The sequence below is a fragment of the Patagioenas fasciata genome, chromosome 3 (assembly GCF_037038585.1).
Source record: "Patagioenas fasciata isolate bPatFas1 chromosome 3, bPatFas1.hap1, whole genome shotgun sequence".
Lineage (NCBI taxonomy): Eukaryota > Metazoa > Chordata > Aves > Columbiformes > Columbidae > Patagioenas > Patagioenas fasciata.
Genome location: NC_092522.1, coordinates 101986528 through 102011071, shown reverse-complemented (window position 1 = coordinate 102011071; position 24544 = coordinate 101986528). Strand labels below are relative to the sequence as shown.

General features: G+C 36.0%; 1 protein-coding gene across 2 annotated transcripts in view; it reads right to left on the bottom strand.

Annotated features, from left to right (window-relative positions):
* CSMD1 (CUB and Sushi multiple domains 1) overlaps positions 1-24544 on the bottom strand; it is a 1060719-nt gene that overhangs the window by 829520 nt on the left and 206655 nt on the right. For both annotated transcript variants that reach the window (XM_065834358.2, XM_071807004.1), the window contains exon 2: positions 6757-6973. In XM_065834358.2, the coding sequence (XP_065690430.2) occupies positions 6757-6973 (217 nt within the window). The remainder of the gene's footprint in view (positions 1-6756; positions 6974-24544) is intronic.

Genomic DNA, 24544 nt, shown 5'->3' with positions numbered 1-24544 from the left:
TATTGCATTCATTGCCACAAAAGGATTTCTGATTAAATTTTCTGACATATGGTAGCTTAAATGTAAATAAAGACCCCATGTTTTTAATCAGAAAGTTGAATTAATTTTATGATGATTAATTAATAAATGATGAGACATACCTTAAATCTGCATCACATGGTCCAGGGAAAACCTTGCATGGTTCTCTTCAGAATCCCTAATTCATTACTTCTTAATCACAAATGAAGAAAGAATCATAGAATCATAGAATCATTTTGGTTGGAAAATACCTTCAAGATCGCTAAGACAACTGTTAACCTAACACTGCCAAGTCCACCTCAAAACCATGTCCTCAAGAACCACATCTACCTGTCTTTTAAATGCACAGTTTAGCACATCTACAATCTTTTTAACATATTGCTTCTGGTGTCCCCCACTTCCTCTTCCCTCCCACCATCATTCTTTGGTTCTCACCTCTTTACTCCATGTACCCCACAATGCTCTTGCTATTCTGCCTGTGAGCCCCACAAATATGGAAGGTTTTCCTTGCCCAAACAGTAAATAACATAGCTCAGTTCCAGGAGAAGGAAAGCGTGATTGATAAAATCCTCATGTCATTCTGTCACTGTGGAAATTAAGAGATAAAATTCACTTTCCATAAAATAACACAATGAAAGCCACACAAAGCAGCATGTAAATGAGGTCTGCAGATGGAAGAGAACACTGATTAATCAATGAAAGGAGTAGACTGTCAATAGTAATAAATCTTCTCTGGGTGCTCTTCCCTGACAAGTTTATATTGAGCCAAATATCAAAATTTGCCTTCCCTCAATTCATTGATTTGAATGGAGATGAATATAAATAGTTTTCACCCAAATGAAAGTATGGGTACAGGAATAACCCAGGACTTCAGAAATATATTTTAGTCTCCATTAAGTGGGAAAAACATCACTGTCAAAACCAAAGGCCCCTAGCAATGTCAGCAGATGCTCTTGTGAATATGAACAGGATGAAAACTAAGGAAAGTCTCTAAGTAATATCAGGAACTGCAAGATTGTGAGAACGCTTGTCTACAAAATTTGTTTTACAAGACAAATTGATTGTGTGTGACTGGCTCACAGAGGATGCTGAATTTCCACTGCAGCAATTCAGAGCAGAGGGACTGCAGAGTTCCTCTCCAGTGTCTGAACATTTCTGATGCTGTATCTGTCCCATGATCATTACATTCTGGCCCAGCACAGGGTGACTCAAAATTGGATTATGATAATACAGTCAATAATCACAAGACTCAGTTAAGGCAGGCTGGTAATTAGCAGATGACAGTAAGAGAACATTATTCACAGTTTAACCTAATTACATGGATAAAAAATACGACAAATCAGTTATTAAGTTTTATAAAGTTATTTTTTCCTTTAATTGGCCACTCAGTTAACAGAAAAAACATGTTTTTTCCCTCTAAAACAAACAAGTAGTCAAAATTTCTTTGTAGCATACAGGTTATTTACTATTTCAAAAGTTATCATAGTTATATAGAAACTCTGAAAAGTCCCACAATAAGGCTGTCCAGCAACAAATCTCAAAAGGGGACAGATTTTGACAACTGCATTTTCTTCTCCTTGAGGAGTCCATCTGCAAATATTATAAAGGCAGTAATTTAATTGTTACCTTGCAGCCAGAATATAAACAAAGGGAACGGACAAATCTCTGACCAAGAGCTGTCAAAATAGTCACTGTATATGCAGCATTTATGGATGGTGATCAGCAGGGCTTCTGTGCATAATTATGCCAACATGTATCATCTAAAATAAAACATCTCTTTTGACCAATATGAGAGATGCAGAAAGACTGATATAAAACTGCTTTTTGTATGTGTTATATAGGTGACAGATAATAATGGTAAGAAATTGCCATAAATCTCATAAATTAACATATTGAAGAGTAAAAATTCGTTACACAAACAGCAATTGAGTTAACGTTATCACCTGTCCAGTCAGAAAGTTTTCTGAAATTTTTATTGTCAATTGCATCATCAAGCTACACTAAAAGACTTTTTAAGGTGTATCTAAGTTTTAAGAGCTGTAATTCTCCAAATTGTGTTTATCTGGATTCTTAATGGATTCTAGTATCCTACTCGTAAGGAGTTTTGAGATAAAAATGAATGTGAGTTCTTATAGGAATTTATCATATTGAAGTGTCAAAATGTGCATATATTGTTACTATGCCAAATAGCAGGGGGTTTAGGACCTTGAAAAACCATCACAGATTAAGGGGAAATGAAAAAATAAAACCATCTCAAAAAAAAGCGTGGAACATCAAATTGTGTACTTAGCAGTGTTTAAAAACTCTTACAAATTTTTGTGCTTCTGCAGATTACAAAGTCATCAGTTTGAGAGAACTGAAGATACTTTCCATTAAACATCATAGATGTCAACCAGACATCATACCAGTGAATATCATTTTCTTATACTTGGCCAATACTGAAGTAACATTGAAACCTTATTCTGAGATTTCAGGTAAAGCAAAAATGTAAACTGAGCTCTTCAAAACCCAGATACATGTGCATCCACATCCACAATGACAACTTCTAATTTTCTTTGATTTTGTGGCTAAACTGCTTGGGTAACGTTTACCCAAGGTGTTCTGTTTTGTAAAATAACTAATATAAAATCAAGAAATTTATAAGTATTTGACTTAGTATGATCACTAGAATGATTTTTTTCAAACTGAATAACTAATGATTTGTAATATATTCATAAGCAGTCATAAAGAAAAAGGGATGCAAATATCCACCTCTTAATTGAAATCAAAGATCTATTTTAAATGCCATGTGAAACACTTAAAAGCTATTAATAAAGAGTAATCTTTCTCAGCAGACTACTGTAAAGTATCTCTAAATACTGAGCAATGCTTCTCTGCTTTATTAGACAGGTGTTTATATACCATTTTTTCTTACCCTCTTAAGTCAAATTTCACTGCATAAATCTGAAACAGTAAGATAACCTAACACATGCTAAAGTTTCTAAAATTTTACAGAGCCACATCCCAACTTTCCCCTTCTGAGTCCCTTACTAGTAATGCTTTTGATGGTGAAACCCTACAAACAAATGCACAAAATCGCTGCTGTCACTTATACAGGTCCAGTTTGAAGAGTTCAAAACAGACAAAGCAGCAACACCTGTAAATTCTCTGAAGATGTACTATATCTAGTTTCAGATGAAAAAAAGAGAGATTTACCTCCACAAAGGACAAAGAAATTAAGCACAGCTACATTTTCATTATGGTGAGTGTCACATTCATTTTTTTAAAGAAAAACATGCTGTCTTAGCTACATTACAAAAGCTTTAAGCAACTGATGCAGAATTTTGCAATATAAATTCATGCATTGCTTTGACTTTTTAAATGAATCAAATACCTTTTTTTTAAAGAAATAATAGTTCCTTAACTGTGAAATAGATTTTCTTAGGTGGGAGATCAAACAATATTCCATGTTATTTTCATAGTTTATCATAATTTAGTATCAGCCTAAAACATGTAATTAATATGGCCTATAATTCTTGGTGAAGTAGCTTGTTGTTAGAAAGCACACTCTTTATGTTACTTTATATTTATTAAATTTTTCATTAAATATTTATAGCTTGTAGACTTGCCAACAAAATTAGTAAGCTTAAGATTTTGAATTAGGAAGCTACAATTTTTGAGAATAGGATTTTTGCCTTTTTATTGTGAAAAACAAATTTCCATATATGAGCTTGAACCTGCCAGTATTACACACGTAAGTTACACTTCTTTCATTGCCTGCACTTTTTGCTGTTGCCAGAAACTGTCAGTATTTAGCTGATCAGGTCATAGTTCCTTTCTTTCCTAAAACAGGTATGTAATATAAAATGAATCATATCTTAGCCCTCTATTATAAATGATTCCTTCTTCCTAATACTTTAATAGGTGAAAAAGCCATGAAAAATCTGATTAAACATAAAAAGGGAAACGACAGTCATTGATACCCATCTCTACTGGCAGGAACTCATTAATCAATTTGCCTAGTTTTCATTTTCTTACAGATGTACAAAATACTAGAATATCCTGCTGAAATTTTTCAATGATCTTGTTCTACAAATTTGAACACTAATTGAGTTTCTGTTACTTTGTGCAGTGTTCTAGTTAAGCTTCATCTGGAAAAGATGCATACTATACTCATGCATATACGTTTTCTTCACAAAATCACCAGCTTACACCCACATACAGATTTTTACCAGTTTTTGAACTGAGATATCTGTTTTGTTTACAATGAAATTAAATACCTAACTTTATGTTTGTTTATATAGTTAAGACTACAGTACCCTACAAAGCATTATCATAACAGGTGGCATTAGACATAAAATTTCACTTTTCCTCTTTTTTACACTTTTCTTCTTTTTTATACTTATACACACATATAAAATCTTGTTTTGTGTTCTATGAACTTTACACTAATTAAAAAAAACCAACAGCTGTAGCAATAGTTTTGAGAACAACTCTTGATAGCAGATCTCAGTACTTATACAGAATGACAGGATGTTGGTTGGATTTTATAGAGAAAAATAAGAAGATGTTATATAGCACTTTTTAGTACCTTATATTTTGTTTACATTGCTCTTCCTGCTACTATCTGACTTCTCGGCCTTCTCATAGCATAGCTTACAATAACCTATGATGGCTATCATGTGTAATTTGTTCTTTAAATCAGTATATGCTTTACTAATGCACTAACCAAAGAACTTCATGTACATCTTACAACTACATTTTCCTCTTCTTCCACACAAACAGCTTAAAATAATTTATTCTTTTCCCTTTTCATTCCAATATATTTTATATATGTTTCTATATTCTTGGGTTTTACAATCAATATGTAGTGAAAGTGTCCTGGTGTACATTTAGCATACAAAAGGTCCTTCAGGCAGCACAGTAAACTAGTTGAACATACTATTCATTTTTATCTAATTTTGCTTTAGCAGCTGAAAAATATTATACAAAATATGGGATGAATATTACTTTATGATAGTTTCTGAGTGCTACATAGATAAACAGCTATTTTTAAGGAAAACTTCCAGGTCTTTCATGATGGCTAAAGAAATATGATTACTCAAAATCCAGTAGAGTATTTATATCTATGAAAAAACAAAACAAAACAAAACAAAAAGCAAACAAACAAAAAAACTACTATATGCACAACTATAGTTTTCCAATTTCTGCTGAATTAATTTACTTGAAATATGCAATTGTAGAGGGGTACATCTGTGAATATGCTTTGTGCAACAACGGGTATGTCACAAGACATGACACATGTCAATTCATCATTCAAATTCTGCTTTTTTAACCTCTGCATGCTGCAAAGCCAACAAGTGTTTTTTAACTTGTAACACCATTTATGAAGGTAACTAATTGGCAAATACAAGCAAGAATAAAGAAAATATTTGCCTCATTGTTGGAAGTTGGAAATTAAATCCTTGTTTTACTGAAAACAGTGGCAATTACAATGACTTCCATGGGATCAAGATCATATTTAGGAATTTCTGTCTTCTACACTCATATCCACAGAACAAGAGAGTTAGTGTTCTTCCTTGAAACAATTTTCTACTTACAGATTAGTACAAAACAAGCAGGCATATTAGCTATTGATAATAAAAACATTTGACTGAAAATGAAATATTAATCCTTGTATAAAGGTGATACCATTACGTACAGTAAATGAAGCACACATACTGTACAACTCAAGCATCAGTAGCTCAGTACTGTCTTCCATAGTTTAAAAAACTTTTTAAACTGAGTAAACAATCAATCAGAGCATTGTTCTTGTCAAAAATACGTGATGATGCTCACTAAAATGTGGAACAAATCGGTGATGTTCCCACATTTGTTTTAATAGTATAATATATATCAGCAGCACATGAAAGAGTAATCAGACAACAGAACTGACAGCAATGTTTTACAGTGCTCCAAAAATCTCATGCTTGAACAGAAAATGACAGAGCAGCACTGATAGCAATGTTTGCTTTCCAGCTCTAGAATCCAGACCCAGCAAATGACTGAGGAACTCAATTAGATGACTGCACCAAAATTTGAGGTTATGAAAAGTTTCAAGGTCAAAAAGCTTCCATAAAGACTCTTTGTAACCTCAGTGGGATTTGGACAAATAAAACACCCAGTTTCTGACCTTTAATGGTCCCTAATTGCTTAATAATTGTCTTTACTTAGAGATGGAGAAGAATTTCAGTTTTGACAAAGCTCAAGTCATCTGCAAGGCACTTGAAGGATTTAATCTGCCAAACATTTCCAGAGGTTGCCCAACACCCACTGATGAGACTGTGCCTCTCACAAACTACTTTATGACCCGCTTCTTCTGAGCCACATTTGACGGGAGACCCTTGGGTACTGTTCACACGAGCCGCATACCCATCCTCTGACTGAAATATTGTGGGCGTGGTATAAAAGTGCAATCTCAGTAAAATTTCTTTCAAACACTGGGGACAGGTGCCTTCAGGAAAGAGTCTCTGGGCCAAATCTGGACCATTGGGGGACAGCTATATAAAAATAAGCTACTGTAACATGGGTATTCCTGTGCTCAGAGCTTTTACCAAAGCTGACCTCGAACTGTGCAGATTTTAAGTACCACTGATGCTACTGGTAGACAAGCCAGGGCCATAAAGATCTGTAACTATTCCAGAGAGAAAAAGAAAGGTAAAGAAAGGGAGACAGAAAGAAAAAGGAAAAAAAAAAAAAAATGGCAAAAAGGTACCTTACCTCACTTTTAAATTGCCTTGCTGTGGCTGTCCATCGTAAATTGACAAAATATCAAAATCCTCCTCAAGGGCAAAAGTATGAAATGACAACTGTATCCTGTTACGTTCTCCTGTGATAATGATCCATGTGCAGTTGGCATAATTTGGATAACCATGAGGAAATCCGGGACTTTCTATAGTACCATTTGGTCCCTGTACCAAGCCTCCACAGTTCTGACCTGGAAAAGAAAAAAGAAAACATGTATTTTGGTGATTTTCCCCTGCCCCAGTATATATTCTTACATGAGAATCTATATATAAACTTAATTTCATAATATTTTTTCTAGATGAAAAAACATCATATAAAATTGCATTTATACTATTCTTCGCTCTGGATTCAAAACCTCCATCACTGGATTTTCTGAGACACCTACCATATTTTTATGCAACGAATCATTATTTGAGGTTGTGTAGTATTAACAATGTACGACTTATCATCCAAATGTGAAATTAGCCTTCATGTCATAAATTCAACAGACTGACAGTTTTAATGTCAAAGAGTGTTCAGAGCTTTCTGGTGAATGCCATTTATAAAGTTTTTATATTAATATTACGGTATTAGAGTTTCTGCTGTTCTGAAACATACTTTCAAAGTAGAGAGCAAAATAGAGATGCACATTAATTGTGTATCCTGTTGCAACAAACATTAAGATTTTTATACTTTGAAAACACAGCAAAGTTTATGTGGTATAACATATATATACTGTGATCACCAAAATGATTACGTTTTTTAGGATTCTTAAAAAAATAACATTAACGGTTTACTCAGCAGGCATTTGTGTCTGGTTTGTACATCCTACAGACCTTGTGAGGGTATGGTAGCTCATTAACGGGAAGTCCTCAACAAGAAACCTTGACTTATAGTGCACACTCTTGCTAGTTTCCTACTTTATTTTGTTAATCCCATGTACAATAATTGTACTGACTCAGAGCTAGAGAGAAGTATTAATGAAATATTTGAATAGAGAAAAATTTAAGGACATTCTGTGCACTGTAGTGTTTGGATTATTACACACATCTTAAGCACTTCAGAACAAGTATAATCCCAGTATTTTATTGTTATACCTAAACTGAAAAAATATTTCAGGCTGCAATTTTATTTTTAACTTCCCAGCAGTAGGTATCTGAGACCGAGTCCTTCAGAGCAGTGCTGTCAAATGCATGTGGGAAGTTTCTAAATCTTAATAAAATGGATTTACTAAAAAGGATTTGCTGCTAAAACTAAAGAACTAATAAGTAATGATTTTCCACTAAATTTCAAATATGACAAAAGCTCTAATGGACAGATTAAAAGGCTACAATGATTCAGGAAGCCTGTAAAGTAGAAATCTTCCCTAGTATATCTACCAATTGATTCACATTACTTTAATAAAACATTTGTATTATTAAACATTCCTGAAGAAGAAATTATACCATGAATTTAGCAAGAAAGTTTCAGCTATGTACTGTTCACTGTAACCTGTCAGCATTCTTGCAGATGCTTTGTATTGTATTCCTCTTCCTACAGCCACAGGGGAAATGTCATCTAAGTGTCACAAGCAATTTAAAATCATTTAATTGCAATAGAAATAAAGTTTTGAAAACAGAAAATGAAAATCATAGTGACAGCCCACCACCCTAACACTCTAGCAAGCTAATTCTCCAACATTCAGAAACTGTTTTTTGTAAATCGAATACCTAACCCCTGCAAGCTGTGCTGCACAGCAGCTTTCCTACCATTGTGGTGTGAAAGGGTTGCACTGAACAAGGAGAGCTATCAAGTACAAGTTTCCAGGACTACGTTATAGGAGCAGAGATTTGTAACACTGGTTATAAAGAACGTAATACACCATATGTATTTGTATATGTACATGCAATATGTTAACTACATTTCTGACTTCCAGGGAGACAAACAAATTACCTACCCAACCTCTTAGGGAACCCTATATCTGGTTTAAAGTAAAACTGAATATTGCTGGGGTAGTGAGCCCTCCCACACCCAAAACGGAAACAACTCAGCAGCTTCCTTACAGAAGCAATTGCTACCCACTTGCAGAAGTTTTGCTACTGTCAGTGATTGCTCCCAGCTTTATTCCAAAGTTGTTTGGTACTCCTTACAAATTCAAATTATTGTGCATCATTCTTTTGGAAAATAAACAAACCCTAATGATATATGAAGCAGCCAACATTGTACCCCTATTTAACTTAAGCATTTCCTACTACACATAACCCCTTCTTTCTCCATTTCGCTTTTGTTCTCCTGTGTATGTATATCCCTTCAGTTCTGAAACTATTTATAAACATGCGTATTCACTTTGCACCCAAGAAACAGGAGGCAAAGGAGAACCATAAAGGAAAAGAATTACCGTGAAATGCTATTTAGGTTTCCTCTAAATTTTATATGCGTATATATAAATATGTAGTTATTTACCTAGTGTTCAGTAAAAACCTCAACAAAATCCTAGAAGAAACTGAATACACAGTTAATTCCTGGCAATCTCATGAGTGGACACTGACAGTTGTGAAGAGGATTTCTATTCTGAATTAAGCAATACCCAAAGAGACTTTAAGAGCTGTGCCAGTCCAGAAAACTGTCAACCTTCTAAGTCTGTCAGTGCCCAGTTAAGACATGAAGCATGTTTAGAGGGCAGCATTGGGAAATAAGGATTAGCTGCTATCTGTATAGTACCTGTGCTGTCAATACATGTAAGTCTTAAAACCTCCACAATTGTCAAATGTTATACCTCTACCAAGCAGTAAATTCAGCTTCAGATCACTTAAGAGAGATTCAGTAGGAGGATATACTTGGAGAGCAGAAATGAAGAGACTTATGGATGACAGATGGCAACAAATTAGATAGGAGCTGGCAAAGCAATATCCCACAAAACAAACAGTTTCTGACTGCAGACATACCACAGACCAGTAAGAGGACACTGACGAGATTAACTAAGAATAATTTGTTTCTTATGAGTGCTTTAATAGCAGAAATGGTCAACAAAGTCCAGGAATTCAGAAACAGAATAATAACAATGAAAGAAACTGAACATACTAACAAGAAAATGTTAAAAAAATATTCATATCAGCAGAGTTTAAGTAGTTCTGCTGGGCTGAATGGAAGCACAGAAAATAATGTAGGCTGAATACAACTGAATACACCCTAAAAAGAAGATCTACCCGTACAATTCACTTCATCAAATAAAAAAGCAATTGTTTCCATTTTTCACTAAATGTGAAGTCATTGATAGAGTACAATATCAGTACACTGAATTATTTCAATAAAAGGTGTATTAGACTGCCGAAACTGCAACCATGCAGTTGTTTATATGTACATAAACTATTCTGTTAGCATTCATTTTCTGTCATATGCTGTCTGTAAAAAGATATTTCAGGACACTTATTTTAATTTTATGATATAAATAGTGCAATTTAACAAAAATTACACTCTTGACTTAGAGTTGAAAATCATTTACACTGATTTTCCCTTATTTTAGGTTCTTTGCATATCCTGTACCAGCCCTATTTGCATCTGCTCAGGTGCGACATTTCTTAGTTGTGAACTGTGTGAGCTCACCAAGAAAACTTAAACCACTGCAATTTGCTTGAGACACTGAGGTCAAATGTGTGGTAGAATCACTAAGAGTTTAAGTCCTGCTTTACTATAAGATTTTGAATAAAACTCACAAAATACAAACTTACAAAATATTTTCTGAAAATCAGACTTTTATGTTCCTGGGTCTTTATATTTATTATGACTGTGTTTATAACCCCCTTGTTTACCACTATCTAATAATAAGAACTGGCAAAGTACAATTATTTTTCAAGTTTCAAATGCTTCTACAAGAAACAAGCAAAAAGACAACCACTTATATTCTTGTAATTCATAAGGTATTTATACATATATACAGATACATACACATATTTACAAAGAAAACAATTTTTGCAACATAAATGTACTTTGAAACCACAACCTACAAAATGCACCAAAACTAACTATAGTAAAGCCAGTGATACTAAAGATATTTTGAACAATAATGATAACGAAAATGAAGTCACATTCTTGTTGTGACTTTGAGTGATATTTTCCATTCTGCAGCTGCAGAAAAATGCAGTAGCTAGTAGTGAGGCTGAGAAGAGATGTCTACAAGATTGTATCTTTCTCATTGTTTAAAGTAGATTCTACTATGAATTACAGTTTTATTGGTAAGTTTGGTAAGTAAATGAGAACAGCTGTGCTTGGCCAGATCAAAGGCTCATTCAGCTCAGCAAACCAAAGGAGGTACCTAGGAAGGACTTTGCTAGAAAACTCCCCTCCACTTCAAGATCTGCATCTCAGGGATTTCTTAAAAGGAAGACATTCCTTTCATCTTTCTGTTTAATAGCCATTGAGAGATTTCTTTTCCATGAACTCAACCAGTCATCTTCTGAGCCTGTATTAACTTTTAGGATCTTCAGTGTATTGTAGAAGGAATCCTAAAACACGAAAAACCCTTCTTTGTGTTTGTTCAGCGGATACCATCTGTTAGGTTCATTTGATTCCCCACTAAGTTTTTGCATATGATTCTCATTCATGCTTTCTATGCCATTTTCCATCTTATTGACCTTTATCATGTCCCAGTCTTGTTTTTTTTCCAAGTTCAAATGTTCTACTTTATATAGCTTTTCTTTGTACTAAAGGCATTTTATAACCTTTCTCTGAACCTTTTCCAGCTTTGCCCTTTGTGAGACAGGGATACCAGAACTTCTTGCAATACGGAAAAAGTATATAAATCATTTACGCGGTGATACTTTTAATCCCTTTTCTGTTCTCCTACTAATTTGATCTGTTTTTTTGCTAAGGTAAGCATTGTCTTGACATTGTTATAGGACCATGTATCATAATCAAGGTTCCTTTCCTCCAGAAGTATAGTGAGGCTAGAGCCTATCATTCTACAGGGAAAATTAGGATTTAAATTCCCCCCGCCCCCCCGCCATAGATGTCCTACAGTTCATAACTATGTGCATCACATCACATTCATCTTCTCTAATTTCATCAACTACTTCAACATCCCCTTATTTGGTCACATAAGGCCTTTTTTGTAGTTCTCCACAACTGGTCCTCATCTTTATTAACTCACAACTTCCTATCATCACAGTCACTTCACTGCTATCCTCTCTTGCAGATCATTCATGAGCGTACTGAACAACACAGGTGCCAGCAGAGAACTTTCTGGGATGCCACAATGACTCCCTCTATTGCAAAAACTGGCAATTTTCTCCTGTCCCTGAGCCATAACTGTCAGCCAAACTTTTAGCAGACTTTCTTATGCCCTGCATGATTTGTTTCCTTTACAGTCTTTACCGGGAAGCCTTTTTCAAAGTCGTTTGAATTCTGATCACCTTTATTCACATTCAGGCTGACCCACTCAGAGAACACCAATAGGTCTGAAAAGCACATAATTTAAAAATAAAGACTTGATTCTTCTTCAATATATCATATTTAACCATTTGTCAATCAATTATTGGTGCATGCCAGCTCCTGCTGCTGACTGGCCATGCTCTGCACCAGGCCTCTTGCTTCTTCCTCATGAGTATATCCTGTAGCCATCTTCTGACAATGTTACTACCTGATAAAACTGTTATTTCCTAAATTAACTTCAGTCAAGAATAGAAATACCAAATAGACAGAGAGGCAAAAGCACTATTTTCTGAGGACTGTTTAGAACGGCGTTTGTTTACTTCAAGAGTCCTCCAAAAATAAATTATTAAGTAAACCTCAAAACACCTTTAAAAGACACTTTAATCAAATCAGAAAGTACCAAGTTCTTTTTCATTTAGCTGTCGCTGAAGATTTTTTCACAACTGCAAGTCACTATCTCTGCTGGCAAAACTGAAGTATGCCCCAGCCAGCAGTGATAGCACAAAGATCCCATGAAGAAGTCACCTGCACTGTGCCAGCATCTGCTTGCTAAGTCCACCATCACCTTCCAATATCAGGGAGAACCGGTGCCATATAGCTTCAAACTACAGATATTTAGGCATGTTCAAGACAGTCCCAGCCCAATGTGAAATGAGAACAGTGTAAATTTACTCATGACATAATCTTTCTGCAAGATGTGAGCAAAAATAGTTAATTTCAAGATAATTAGTGAGAAATTGTTTAAAACTTATTTGATTTGAAATAATTAGTAATGATCTATTAGGTTACATGATAAAAACCCCATCTGTGCACCCATGGAGAGACAATGACAGATGCCAAATTCCAAGCATCACCCTGCCCCAGTTCCACCCAGGTCCATCCCAGCAGTCATTAGCCCATGGCAGGACTACCTCCACATGCCCAGAGGAGCACAAGGGGACCCAGGGCAGGTGGGAACCCAAAGTAAAGACTCAAAAGGAAGGGATACCCTTGCCTGGGGCCCCTCGTGACTGTCCCAGGAGAGGCTCCACCCCAGCGTCCTGGTGTAATGCCTGCCATGATAGGCTAAGAGGAGCAGCTCCACATCACCCTCCAGACCAAGCATGGAACACATCATGTGGCACCAGGCAAGAGCATTTTAGGATTGCACAAGATTTATTATGGGATGCTTAGGGAAGAAACCAGAGGTGGGGAAGGGGATGGATTTAGATGATTTGGGAGGGAACAACTGTGAGAAAATAGAGGTCTGAGAGGACAAACAGAGCTGGTTGTGTGTAGATAGTGGCCCCATGGGGGTTGTAGAGCCCCATGGGTGGGTGGTACCAGCCTGGGGTGAGTGTGGGTTGGGGTGCCAGCAGTTGGGCTAGACCACGGGCTAGAGGGCATGTGTGCCTGGGTGCCAGTGACTGGGGAGACTCCCTTGAGCGACACCAAGTGACAGCCCCTGGTGGGACCAGGGCCAGACCTTATCTGGCTGTGTGCAGCACTGGGAGCCAGCACAGGTGTGCGAGGGAGTATGTGAGTGCTGGCTGTGGTCTGTCCAGATAAGCTAGAGAGCAGGTGACACGGAGCGGAAACTAGGAAGGTTTCTCCAAGGATAAGATCACCGGAAGTGGCTACCGGGAACAAGGGAAGTTGTGGTCAGCTCTCTCTGTGTGTGTATGTGGGTGGACCTCCAACCTTCTCAGTCAGAGAGAGGAAACAGGATGAGGCTGCTGGTGCTACCTGAGTTCATACAAGTGCTGAGTGTGTCTACCTCTGTTAATCTATGTGGCTGGACATAGGTATACATATGTATGTGGTGTATACGTTTGCTCTGTGTGTGCCTGCTGAGAAAAGCTGCTCAGCCTTGCCCCTTCCTGCATCTGGGGCAGAGAGACAGGGCAGCTTCGCCTCTGCTGGCTGCTGGATTCAACCCTTCCTATCACAGCTAATTGCCTCTGAATCATTAAATATTCTGTAGCTTGGCAGCTAAAGCTAAAACTAAAGAAAAAATGGCAGCTAAATTTCAGAATTTAGATTTATTTCCTTTAGATACCAATCCATTCAAAACCTGCAGCTTTTCTCTGTGACCAGTCTAGGACCTTCCCTAGATCCACTTCTCATGAGATGAGCAGTTGGCAAATGCTCGAATGCATGTAATAACCTTAAATTCTGATGCAGGCATTCACAAAGTGACTGCAACTTCATCAGTCTATAAAACGTTTTAAATTGAGACCTTACTTCTAGCTGCAGGATATATATTCATTGATTGTGTTGGTGAAACAGGAAAGCTAGTGTTTTTAAAGTCTCAGATTAGTACTCTGAGAGTCAGGCAATAGCTTTGTGTGCAATTTTGTATGCATATTTAAGCCTTTATTCAGCACCCAACTGAAATGAAATAGTCCTGAAGGTTAAAGATTAATATTACTATTCGGCAAGAAGTTCTGAATCAAATCCTGCTATAATGGTAGCTTTGCTGTGTACCAGAGCAAAACATCTTAATTGCTGGCATGAGGAATTTTTTTCTTTATTTTAATGAAGTTCTCAATGCTGAAATGCATATTATACATCAGTTCAATTACATTGCCATTACAAATTGAGAAAAAGATATTTCACGTTCCCTTTTCGATACTGGAATGTCCAAAACCACCAATAAATCAGTATTCACGCAAGTTAATGGGGAAATCAAATGCAGCAAAATATTTCTTCTCAGCAAAACATTTTTTTAAAGAGCTTTATATGTTTCTTTTTTTTTTTTTAATCCAGTCTGCAACACCATCAATTCAGTGTCACTTGCTAGTAAAGACAAAAAAAATCACCAAAACAAAACCAAAAAAACAAAACCACCACATAATTGCTCTCACAAGGCTACAGCTTGACAGTACTTCCTTCTGAAAAAGCAATAAGTTCTTAGTTAAAAGCAAGTAAATTATGTGAAGTTGTTTTATCCCCTTTCTTCCAATAATAATTATATTAACCCAGTAAAGTTCTCTGAATTTTTGTTCTTCCTTTGCATTTACTCCAATTATTTTTAAGATTCATGAAAATGAAGAAGAGAAAATGCACCAAAGCAAGAGGAAAACAGTGCAAGTTGTATACCAGATTTGAAATACATAGGAAGTGGTGATGAAAAAAGTTATTTTACAGGGGGTAAGATTCTATATTGTAAAATGTTGAGCTGAAGACAGTGTCCTTTAAATCTAGACTATTCTTCATAGATGCAAACTCATTCTGCAGATGGCAATCACTGAGGACAGGGTGGATTTTATTTGTTTACCTTTATAAAATGAAGTAAAATAAATTGAGGCTTTAGATAAACATGACTATTATTGTTACAGTTGCTTAGCAACAGCTGGTACAATGAGAGTATTATATAGCTCAGGTAAATAAAAGGAAATTGCTGATTTCATTGTTTGTGAAATACTGAGACAATAATCCAAATTCTCTTCTGAGCTTCACCGGAATAGGAACAACTCAATTGTAGGCAAGCTACTCTGAGAAGAGGACTTCTCTGACAGACTCCTGCAATATACAGTATAACTGCACCAAATCTGCTCACTTCAGTATTGTCACTTTGACTTTCACTTTTTATTGATGCCATTCTCCCAGACCACTCCACTGACAGTCTTGGTGATATATCAGGATCTTAAAGCAGCGTTTTTTTTATTATCATCTTTGTCACTGGACGTCTATATCATGAGGCTGAGCAGTGTAATGCAGTTCAAGTAGTTTGGTTTTATACTGTAACTAAAAGAGCATATTGTCAAAAAGCTCAGTTCTGAAAGCTGGGAAAAATCCATTTGACTCATTGTAACTGCTCTATGAGTGCCCTCTATGTTAACTACCTTTTCTTCTCTGACAGTTATTACTTTGTGCGTGACTTCGGTTATCCAACAGGCTTTCTAGCATTTTTTTGCCTGTGTCTGACCACAGAATCAGTCCAGTAAAAAAGTTTCAAATTTGTTCATCTCTGTTACTTTAATTCATTATTTCTTTGAATTTAAACCAGAAACTTTTAGTTCAGTGTGCTTTAATTACCAGTGCAGAGTCAACTAACATCAATGAAGGACAAATACTATCTCCCAAATTAGATTGCTAAATCGTCATTCCAGGAAAGAAAATGACTGACAATAAGTTCTTCAACAGCCATTACAGAAGTTTCATTTTCAAAGATGGAAGAGTTACTTTTAGAATTGAATTTAGAAAGATCAGATTATATTGCATTAGATTTTAGTGTTGAAACAATCACCTTTACTAATACAAATGTATTTTGCAGGAAGAATTTAGGTTTCACATAAAAACAAAATGTTATTTGATGAGTCTACAGCAAGAAATCATGAAACATTCCTCTTGACAGGTAGTGTATTTCCATACACATAATTGTGTTTCTTATTTAAATTCATATTTTATATAAGTCAAAATATGGGCACTGCTGCTTCATGCAATGCACATATAAGAAGAATTTTCCTATGAAAAATTAACAATATAATTTAGGAAACAATATTACTTCATTGTCAAAGTTAAAAATAATCAAAATATAGGTAGCATAACAACAAATACATGTGTAAAATATGGCTTTCATTACACGTTTGATGTTAATAAATTTATACAGCAAAAACATATGCAATCTACAATATTCATTAACATTACTAGGGTGGGAATGACGCAACAGATGCATATTCCCTGGAGATTATAAATTCAAAGAGACATTCATGACTGGAACTGAAATTGCATGTTCTAATAATCTTAACCACAGGAAATTTAGTTCCCTGTGTTTTGTATCTCATTGACATGTTTGCACAACAGTAAAGTAATGACTGATTTTGATGGAGCAATGGGATGGAGTGGAGTGTGATGTAGCTCCCGTGCCTGAGTCATTATGTCAGTAGCTGACATTTATGCAGGGCAAAATTCAGAAAAGAGTAGCTAACCACCATCTTGCAGCACCAGTAAGAAACACAGTTGCGTGAGTAACCATGGGTGTGATTTAGCATTGTTTCGAATCCTTTGGCCTTATATACACCATTCCAAGCATGTGCCAAAATACTGCCAGTCTGATTTGTTGTCCACTGTTCATACTGGAGTAAATGGCTAAAGAATGAGATATTTTTCTGTATCTACATAGGATCAAGTTTTATTTCTCTACATACAATGTTTCAGTGTTATGCTTTCCATTGTGTGTATCTCAACCAATTATTTAGATCTGTAAATAATGGCAAGAAATGTTGTGAACTGTTACAAAAATGTAATTAACGTTTCCTTTAAGGCACAGCTGATTAGAATAATACTTTATAAATACTCTATATAGTATAACTATTTACTAATTAAACTCATTTAGCCCATGCACGCAATTCAGATAGGTTACAGAAACAGAAGTTTGAACAATGAATTCAAATAAATTAAGAAATTTAGATTACAGTGCAAACTGGAACTCTAAAACATGCAAGTGGATATTTATAATATTACATACTTAGAGAAATGCTTTGTCCTAACAATGCAACACTTCATGAGATACTGTACTTGTCAGAGCTGGTTTTGCCTAAACTACACAATTGTTTCTTATAGAATTATGGTGGATGTTGTTTTAAACTTACCAAATTGAAAAAAATACCCAAATATTCAATTACTTATGTGAGGTAAAGCACATGAAAGTGGAGAAACTTCAGGCTCCTTCAGACCTTTTCATCCAGCCTCTGTCCTCACATACTGTCTGTACATCACAACACACAAGCACTATCTCATGGTCTAGTTCTGAACTGGATTGCCCAATGAGATTTTTGATCCTCGATTAAGGCATATGTGAAATAGAATAGATCTACCTTTTGAGGGATTATTACAAGCAATACCCAGTTATGTTCATTTTACATGGAATATACTGTACAAAAGAAAAAAGCCATCTGCATCACTGACTCATCCTCAGGAGCCCGTGTGACTGACAGGAAACAGAGAGCCAGAAGAAGCACAGCAAGTGGATGCTATTCCTGTTGGCAGTGCTAAAGCTGGTTGTGCCAGGGTGGGTGAAACGTAGGCTGATCTGCTATGTCAGTGCCAGGTCTGTGATGTAGAATCGCCCTCAGACCTGCGAGCTGTTTTGATGTTCACAGTCACTGCTTCCACAAAAAGACATGGAGACAGGCTTCTCTAAGACATTTTTAATTTACTACTCCCAGGATATATCCTTATGGCTCTTCTTCCATGAGTATTCTAATGCAAAATAATTTTCTGGGCAAGGTACAAATACAACATTGTCTGTTCTTTCCCTAGGTCAAAAGTAGAAGCTTTGATATTTATGATAATCAAGGGATCTAACTTTAATTAAAAAGCTGAGGTATGGGGGTAGTGGCTCATGGAAGTGGCTGATTCTGATATCCTAGCCTTTCTGAACAATAACAAAATCTATCTGACCATTGAAGTGTCCTGGAGTGTTACCATACTCCTGTCGAAGTCAATGACAAGAATTCTATAGATTTCAGTGAGAGGAGGATCAACTTTGTACATGCAGGCTCAGATTCATTACATGTCTGGCTTGCTTTCAGAAGGAGACAACATCTGAGAGGGAAATGATTGGCATGGTTCAATAGAAGTGGACATGCCTTTGGGAGACTGCACATGGCCATCAATAAGAGTAGGATAAAACTGTAAAATGTTAGCTTTCACTCATGTTTCATCAGACTGCACTATGTCATGCTGTCTTACATCTCATCTGACAGGCACATTTCTGTTATAAAACAGAGAAAACAGCAGTGATTCAAAACCAACATGTTTATTTTAGTTGAGGTGACTAGTCAAATAGCAGTTATGATAAAAAAAGCTTTAACTAGTTCAAAATGATCCTTGTCCCTAAGAGTAAAAAACTTGCCACCCCACACTTTTTATACAACCAAATATAAACTATTAATTCAATCCACATTGTACTAGTTATTGGACTACAGCTGCATGACTTACTCTTGCACTTCTGAAAGCACTCACCTTTAACATGCCTTAGCAGACCTGACTCCCAGTTTATCTCGGTATCTATAACTTTCTTTATTCAGGGAGGAACGTGATCATATACATTAGAAAAACACTGAACACATGGCTCTTGTGGCAGAAACTGTAAAATTGAGTTTTCCACAGTGGCTTGCTGGACAAACAAATCCTGTTTCATGCTTCAACTATAGCATGGTAACTATAATATCTTTGTGTCATTGTAACCTATACTTGACAAAGCTGTATGCTATCATTGTCAGCTGGAGTCATCCAGTCCATAGAAAAAATGTTCTTAGAATGTCACAGAAAAATCCCAAATATTAGCATATTTTGAAAACAAATTTAATGTTCACTGCACTGTATAGTTTATAATCACAATCTGGTGATGAATGACCACATTCATTATAAATTAAATTATTAAAAATTTAAGTAAATAATGTTTGTGATTCTTGCCATTTGACATAACAGATATTTTTCCATGTTTGCATTTATGAAGTGTTAATTCTGTAGGCTATTAAAACAACTAGAGCCAGGAAAGAGAACATCAAATGTCACATACAAAAGTATAACCACATTATAATCACAGCATTTGGAGAATATGAAACACCCCCACATGCACTTCCCATATCTCCTCTTGGTGCCATTTCTAAAAGAAAATGCCACCAACAAAACAGGTTTATTACTAAATTTCTTTGATTTATCTCAGCATGGCCTTCTTCAAACCAACTGTCTTTGTGTCACACTTTGTGGATTTTCAGTTGATATAAGCTGGCATGTCTTCACTAGTTATGTCACATCAGATCAACCATAACACTAACTGAATTTCCTCATACTATTTGATTATCTTCCTTCCTTCCTTCCTTCCTTCCTTCCTTCCTTCCTTCCTTCCTTCCTTCCTTCCTTCCTTCCTTCCTTCCTCCCTCCCTCCCTCCCTCCCTCCCTCCCTCCCTCCCTTCCTTCCTCCCTTCCTTCCATCCTTACTTTCTTCTTCTGTCTTTATTTGCTAAAGGCATTTCACTACTGCTCTTGAATCTGATCTTAATCATACGATGTTAATTACTTTGATATTTCTATGTTTCTAAGGCAAAACACCGTATACATAATTAGTAATCAAAGAAAGTGCAAGGAAAAGGTTAGACTGTTTCCTGTATTTGTTAAAGCTCTTTCCAGACTCTTTGACTGGTTAGTTGTTTGATGGATGCAACAGATATTGAATTTCAGCTGCCATTTCACTTACTTTTCTTTACAGAAAGGCTACATGACGAGGTGCAGAAAGACTTGGTGATGCTGACAAATTCCATATCGACACAGGTGTGGCAACCCCATGCCCAAGGAAAGCCCAATTTTGCACACCTAGCAATGGGCTCTTAGCTACCTGTTAGGACTCAAGAACTGTCATGGAGCAGCTGGAGTTTTGAAGTAATGAGTTCAAAAAACATGAGTCAAAAAAAAAAGTGAACAGAATGTTTAAAATTATTAAAGTTGAAGCAAACAAGCAGGAAGCATCATTAGGCCCTACGTATGCTTGCTGTCTAAACTGAGCTCTGCATGCAACTTCAAACCCACAATCTTATCAGACAATGTGTGGATAAGAACTACAAGGATGGTTGAAGGTAGGAAACATCTTCCATACAGGCAGACTAAACAGACTCAGATTTTTCCAGTCTGCAAAACAGACTGCTGAGGAGGAAAGTGGGAGAGGTTCAGAGCATCACAAGGGTAAGAAAAATTCACTTTCTGTTTTGTTTTTCTTTCCTCTGTTTTCATTACTCAAAACTCTCCTTTTGCTGATAAGTTCAAAAACAAGAGAGATACATTTTCACCTAGTGAATAACTAAACAGTGAAACTCATTTCAACAAGAAAGCGATTAGACTGTAGCAAAATATAAATTAATAAATGAAAAGAAGTCCACCAGAGCATTTTAAAAGGAAAGATACAAGATCTGTCTTAGAAAGTGCACACATGTAGAAGCAAGAAGGTGTATCTTGGAAAGTCTGATTGTACTCTTACAGTTTTTTCTAGGCACCTGCTTTTAGCCAGGGATGTAGATGAGATACCAAACTTGACAAATTTTCATCAGATCGAGTATATTCTTCCCGTGACTCTCCTGGAGATATCACTGAAGAGGGAATACCACATAGTACTATCAAAGTCTAAGGTTATTCAAGACAGATTTTGAATAACATCAAACGAACAGGTTTTATGCTTTAAAACTTTTGTTTTCTTCTTCACTGAAAGGCATTAACAAGTTGCACATTATTAACGAAAATATCAACCATTCCTAAACTTTGGGTATTATTGCCTTCATGGAAAATATTTACAGAAATAACATACATTGGTTTCCCTTTCTTTGTCACACCTTTCTTTGTCTTTTTTTGACAGTTCAGAAAAGTATTATTTCTAGCCAGGCTGATCAACAGTTATAGTAGCTGATCAATATTGATTGTGATAGCCGTTATCACTGAATGTCTTGAACTGCACATTTATAATAAAGAAGATTTTCAAACTTCCCATGAAACATTCATACTATGTGAGCTTTGAGAGAGCTAATATTTGCATGAGATATTTTTACTGTTGCTAGTCCCAACACGAAGTAAGTGAAAGGACTACATGCACATGAATTAGACTGCCACCATGAGACTATACTAAGTAGTGATTTATTGTGAATAAACCCTTTCTGTTCAGTAAGAAATAATAGTTTCTAAAAATACAACAGTCTATTCCTTTATTTGCATGGACTCTGTTCACTAAACAACATCTATTCGTTTGCAACAGGATGCCTAATTTGTGCTGACTCTTCCAAAGATTTCATTTTAATATACTTACAAACAAAATGAATTGTAGAATAACCTTGGAAACTTCATTTTGGCATTCACATAAGAATTCTGTAACTCCCTTAGTGGACTAGCTGGACTATCAGTAAGTTGCAGAAGGCCACAAAAAGGTTTAGTAAAACACCACAATAACTTTTCTGAAAGTCTTCCCAAAAAGATAAAATGTTATATGAATAATAGGGAGAGAGCATGTTTTTCTTATAAAGGAATGAAGTTTAGTATTACAGGTCAGCTCTTCAATTAGTCAATTAAGACAGAGAAAGTTATGAAATAATTGGGTAATACCCAAATGCACAGTGGGAGAAGGTGTCTGAAAACTTGAAATATTCAGTTTGCATGGTTGGAAGATATTCCTTGAAGTAAAGCTTACATGAGACTGCTGTTTTCACATATAACCTTCTTGAACATATTTACTTTTCACAAATGGTAATGACTGAAATGATTGACAAAGTCCTTGTATAAAACTGGTTTTGAATCATAAAACATAGGCTTTTCTTAAGCTGTATAGAAGATGGGTTGTCAGAACTGTGAAACCAATGTATGCCCAGAGGAGAGACAGGAGTTTCCCTCTTACAAAGAAAAAAACATTTGTAGAGAATAGCAAACAAGAGTAGATGGGCACTTCAGGCAGATGTTTAATTTCCCAATAGTAAGAGTTTCCATAGTATCTATGCAATTAAGAAGCCTGGCTGAATCAGTGTTTCTAAAATAAGCAGGTAGGTGATGACAATATATTCATCCAGGTGTATCTTATATATATGAGCTGATAATCTGTGTGTTACTTGTAAAAAATTGATAAGATTTCAGACTGAAAATAAAAATAAATTAATAAATGTAATGTGTTGAGTTTCTTTAGTTTGAGTACTTTTAATGTTTCAAGTGAGAAGGTCTTGATTTCCTCTCCAGGATAACAGTGCAATGTTCTTACTAACCTGCCTGGCGAATTTTTCTGCTAACATAGGGATATTTTTTTTGTTCCTCCTTGTTTAGCATTAAAACCAGTTGCCAATAGAAGCAGTTCAAACGAAACTCTATATATACTCCTTTTTTAAGTTCATGTGTTATTCATCAACTCAACATTATCTGCAATGATAACATTTTTTTATTGCACTTACTTCTGTTACTCATGATGTTGTTGAATAGCATCACTTCTTACAATAGTGGCATGACATTATAAGGCTGTTTTCTTCCAATTCCTGGACCAATATTAAAATCTGTATGAAAATTTAACTAAACTAGAGTCTGTTATGACACAATATTCTGTATTGTAATTCTAGTTTTCTAACAATATCTCCACTGATTCCTTCCTCAGTGAGCATGGTCAAACTTTATGTGGTGTCTGGGACTGAAAAATGAGCATCTTCACACTTTAGTAGTATATATTCCAGCCCAGTCATAGGAAGGGTCAGTGACTTCTGTGTGCTGACTGCTTCCAGCACCTGCAGTACAGTATGGTATCATAAATAAAAAGAGAGTTTTTGATTCTCTAAAAATCCCCATAGCATGCATAGGTACTATAAACACACACGCAGAGACACACACAGACTGGGGAAAATAAAGAAACACTGAACTTCCACAAGTGGAGGGAAGAACTAGAACCACAGAAGCAAAGGCTGGGGCAAAGAAAGGCAAAGATCTTTTAGGGATTTTGGGGTTTCATTTTTAAAAATCTGACAAAAATCATAAATACGTGCCTTGGAATCAGAATCATTCTGGTTGGAAGAGACCCTCAAGATCATCAAGTCCAAGTATAACCTAACTCTAGCACTACACCACATCCCTAAGAACCTTATCTATACACCTTTTAAACACCTCCAGGGATGGTGACTTGACCATTTCCCTAAGCAGCCTGTTACAGTGCTTCACAACCCTTTCCATGAAGAATTTTTTCCTAATATCCAATCTGAACCTCCCCTAGGGCAACTTGAGGCTATTTCCTCTTGTCCTATCACTTGCTACTTGGTAGAAGACACCAACACCCTCCATGCTGCAATCTCCTTTCAGGTAGTTGTAGACAGTGATAAGGTCTCCCCTCAGCCTCTTCTCCAGGCTAAACAGCCCCAGTTCCCTCAACCTCTCCTCATAAGACTTGTGCTCCAGATGCCTCACCAGCTTCGGCACCCTCCTCTGAACTGAACAGGCCTTAAGCCCATCAAAAATTCAAAATGTAAAAGATAAAAACTTAGATGATGCTTCTTAAGTTATGCACTCTGACAAAGTCTTCAGTTATGTGATCCCATGGTCTTATTTTTTAAAATTAATTCCTTCATACCCAGTCTCATTCCATTATTTAACCACTCCTTTTCCTTCACAACCATTCTGCAGTTCAGCGTCCTTACAGTTCTCAAAAAACATGTTCCTTCTTCACACAAATGAGCAACTTGAAAGAGTAGCAGATGACTGAAAATAAATTCTAGAATACTTAGTTAGGTCATTACAATTTTGCTGCTTCAGTTCCTCCTAATTCTGATCCTTACTATGATAGAAAATTCAGACAAGTAGACTTATTGCACATTCAGGCTTGTCTAAAGAGGGATTGAAATTTCTACACAAATAGCAATATGTCTGGAATTTAGCACTCGGTAAATAC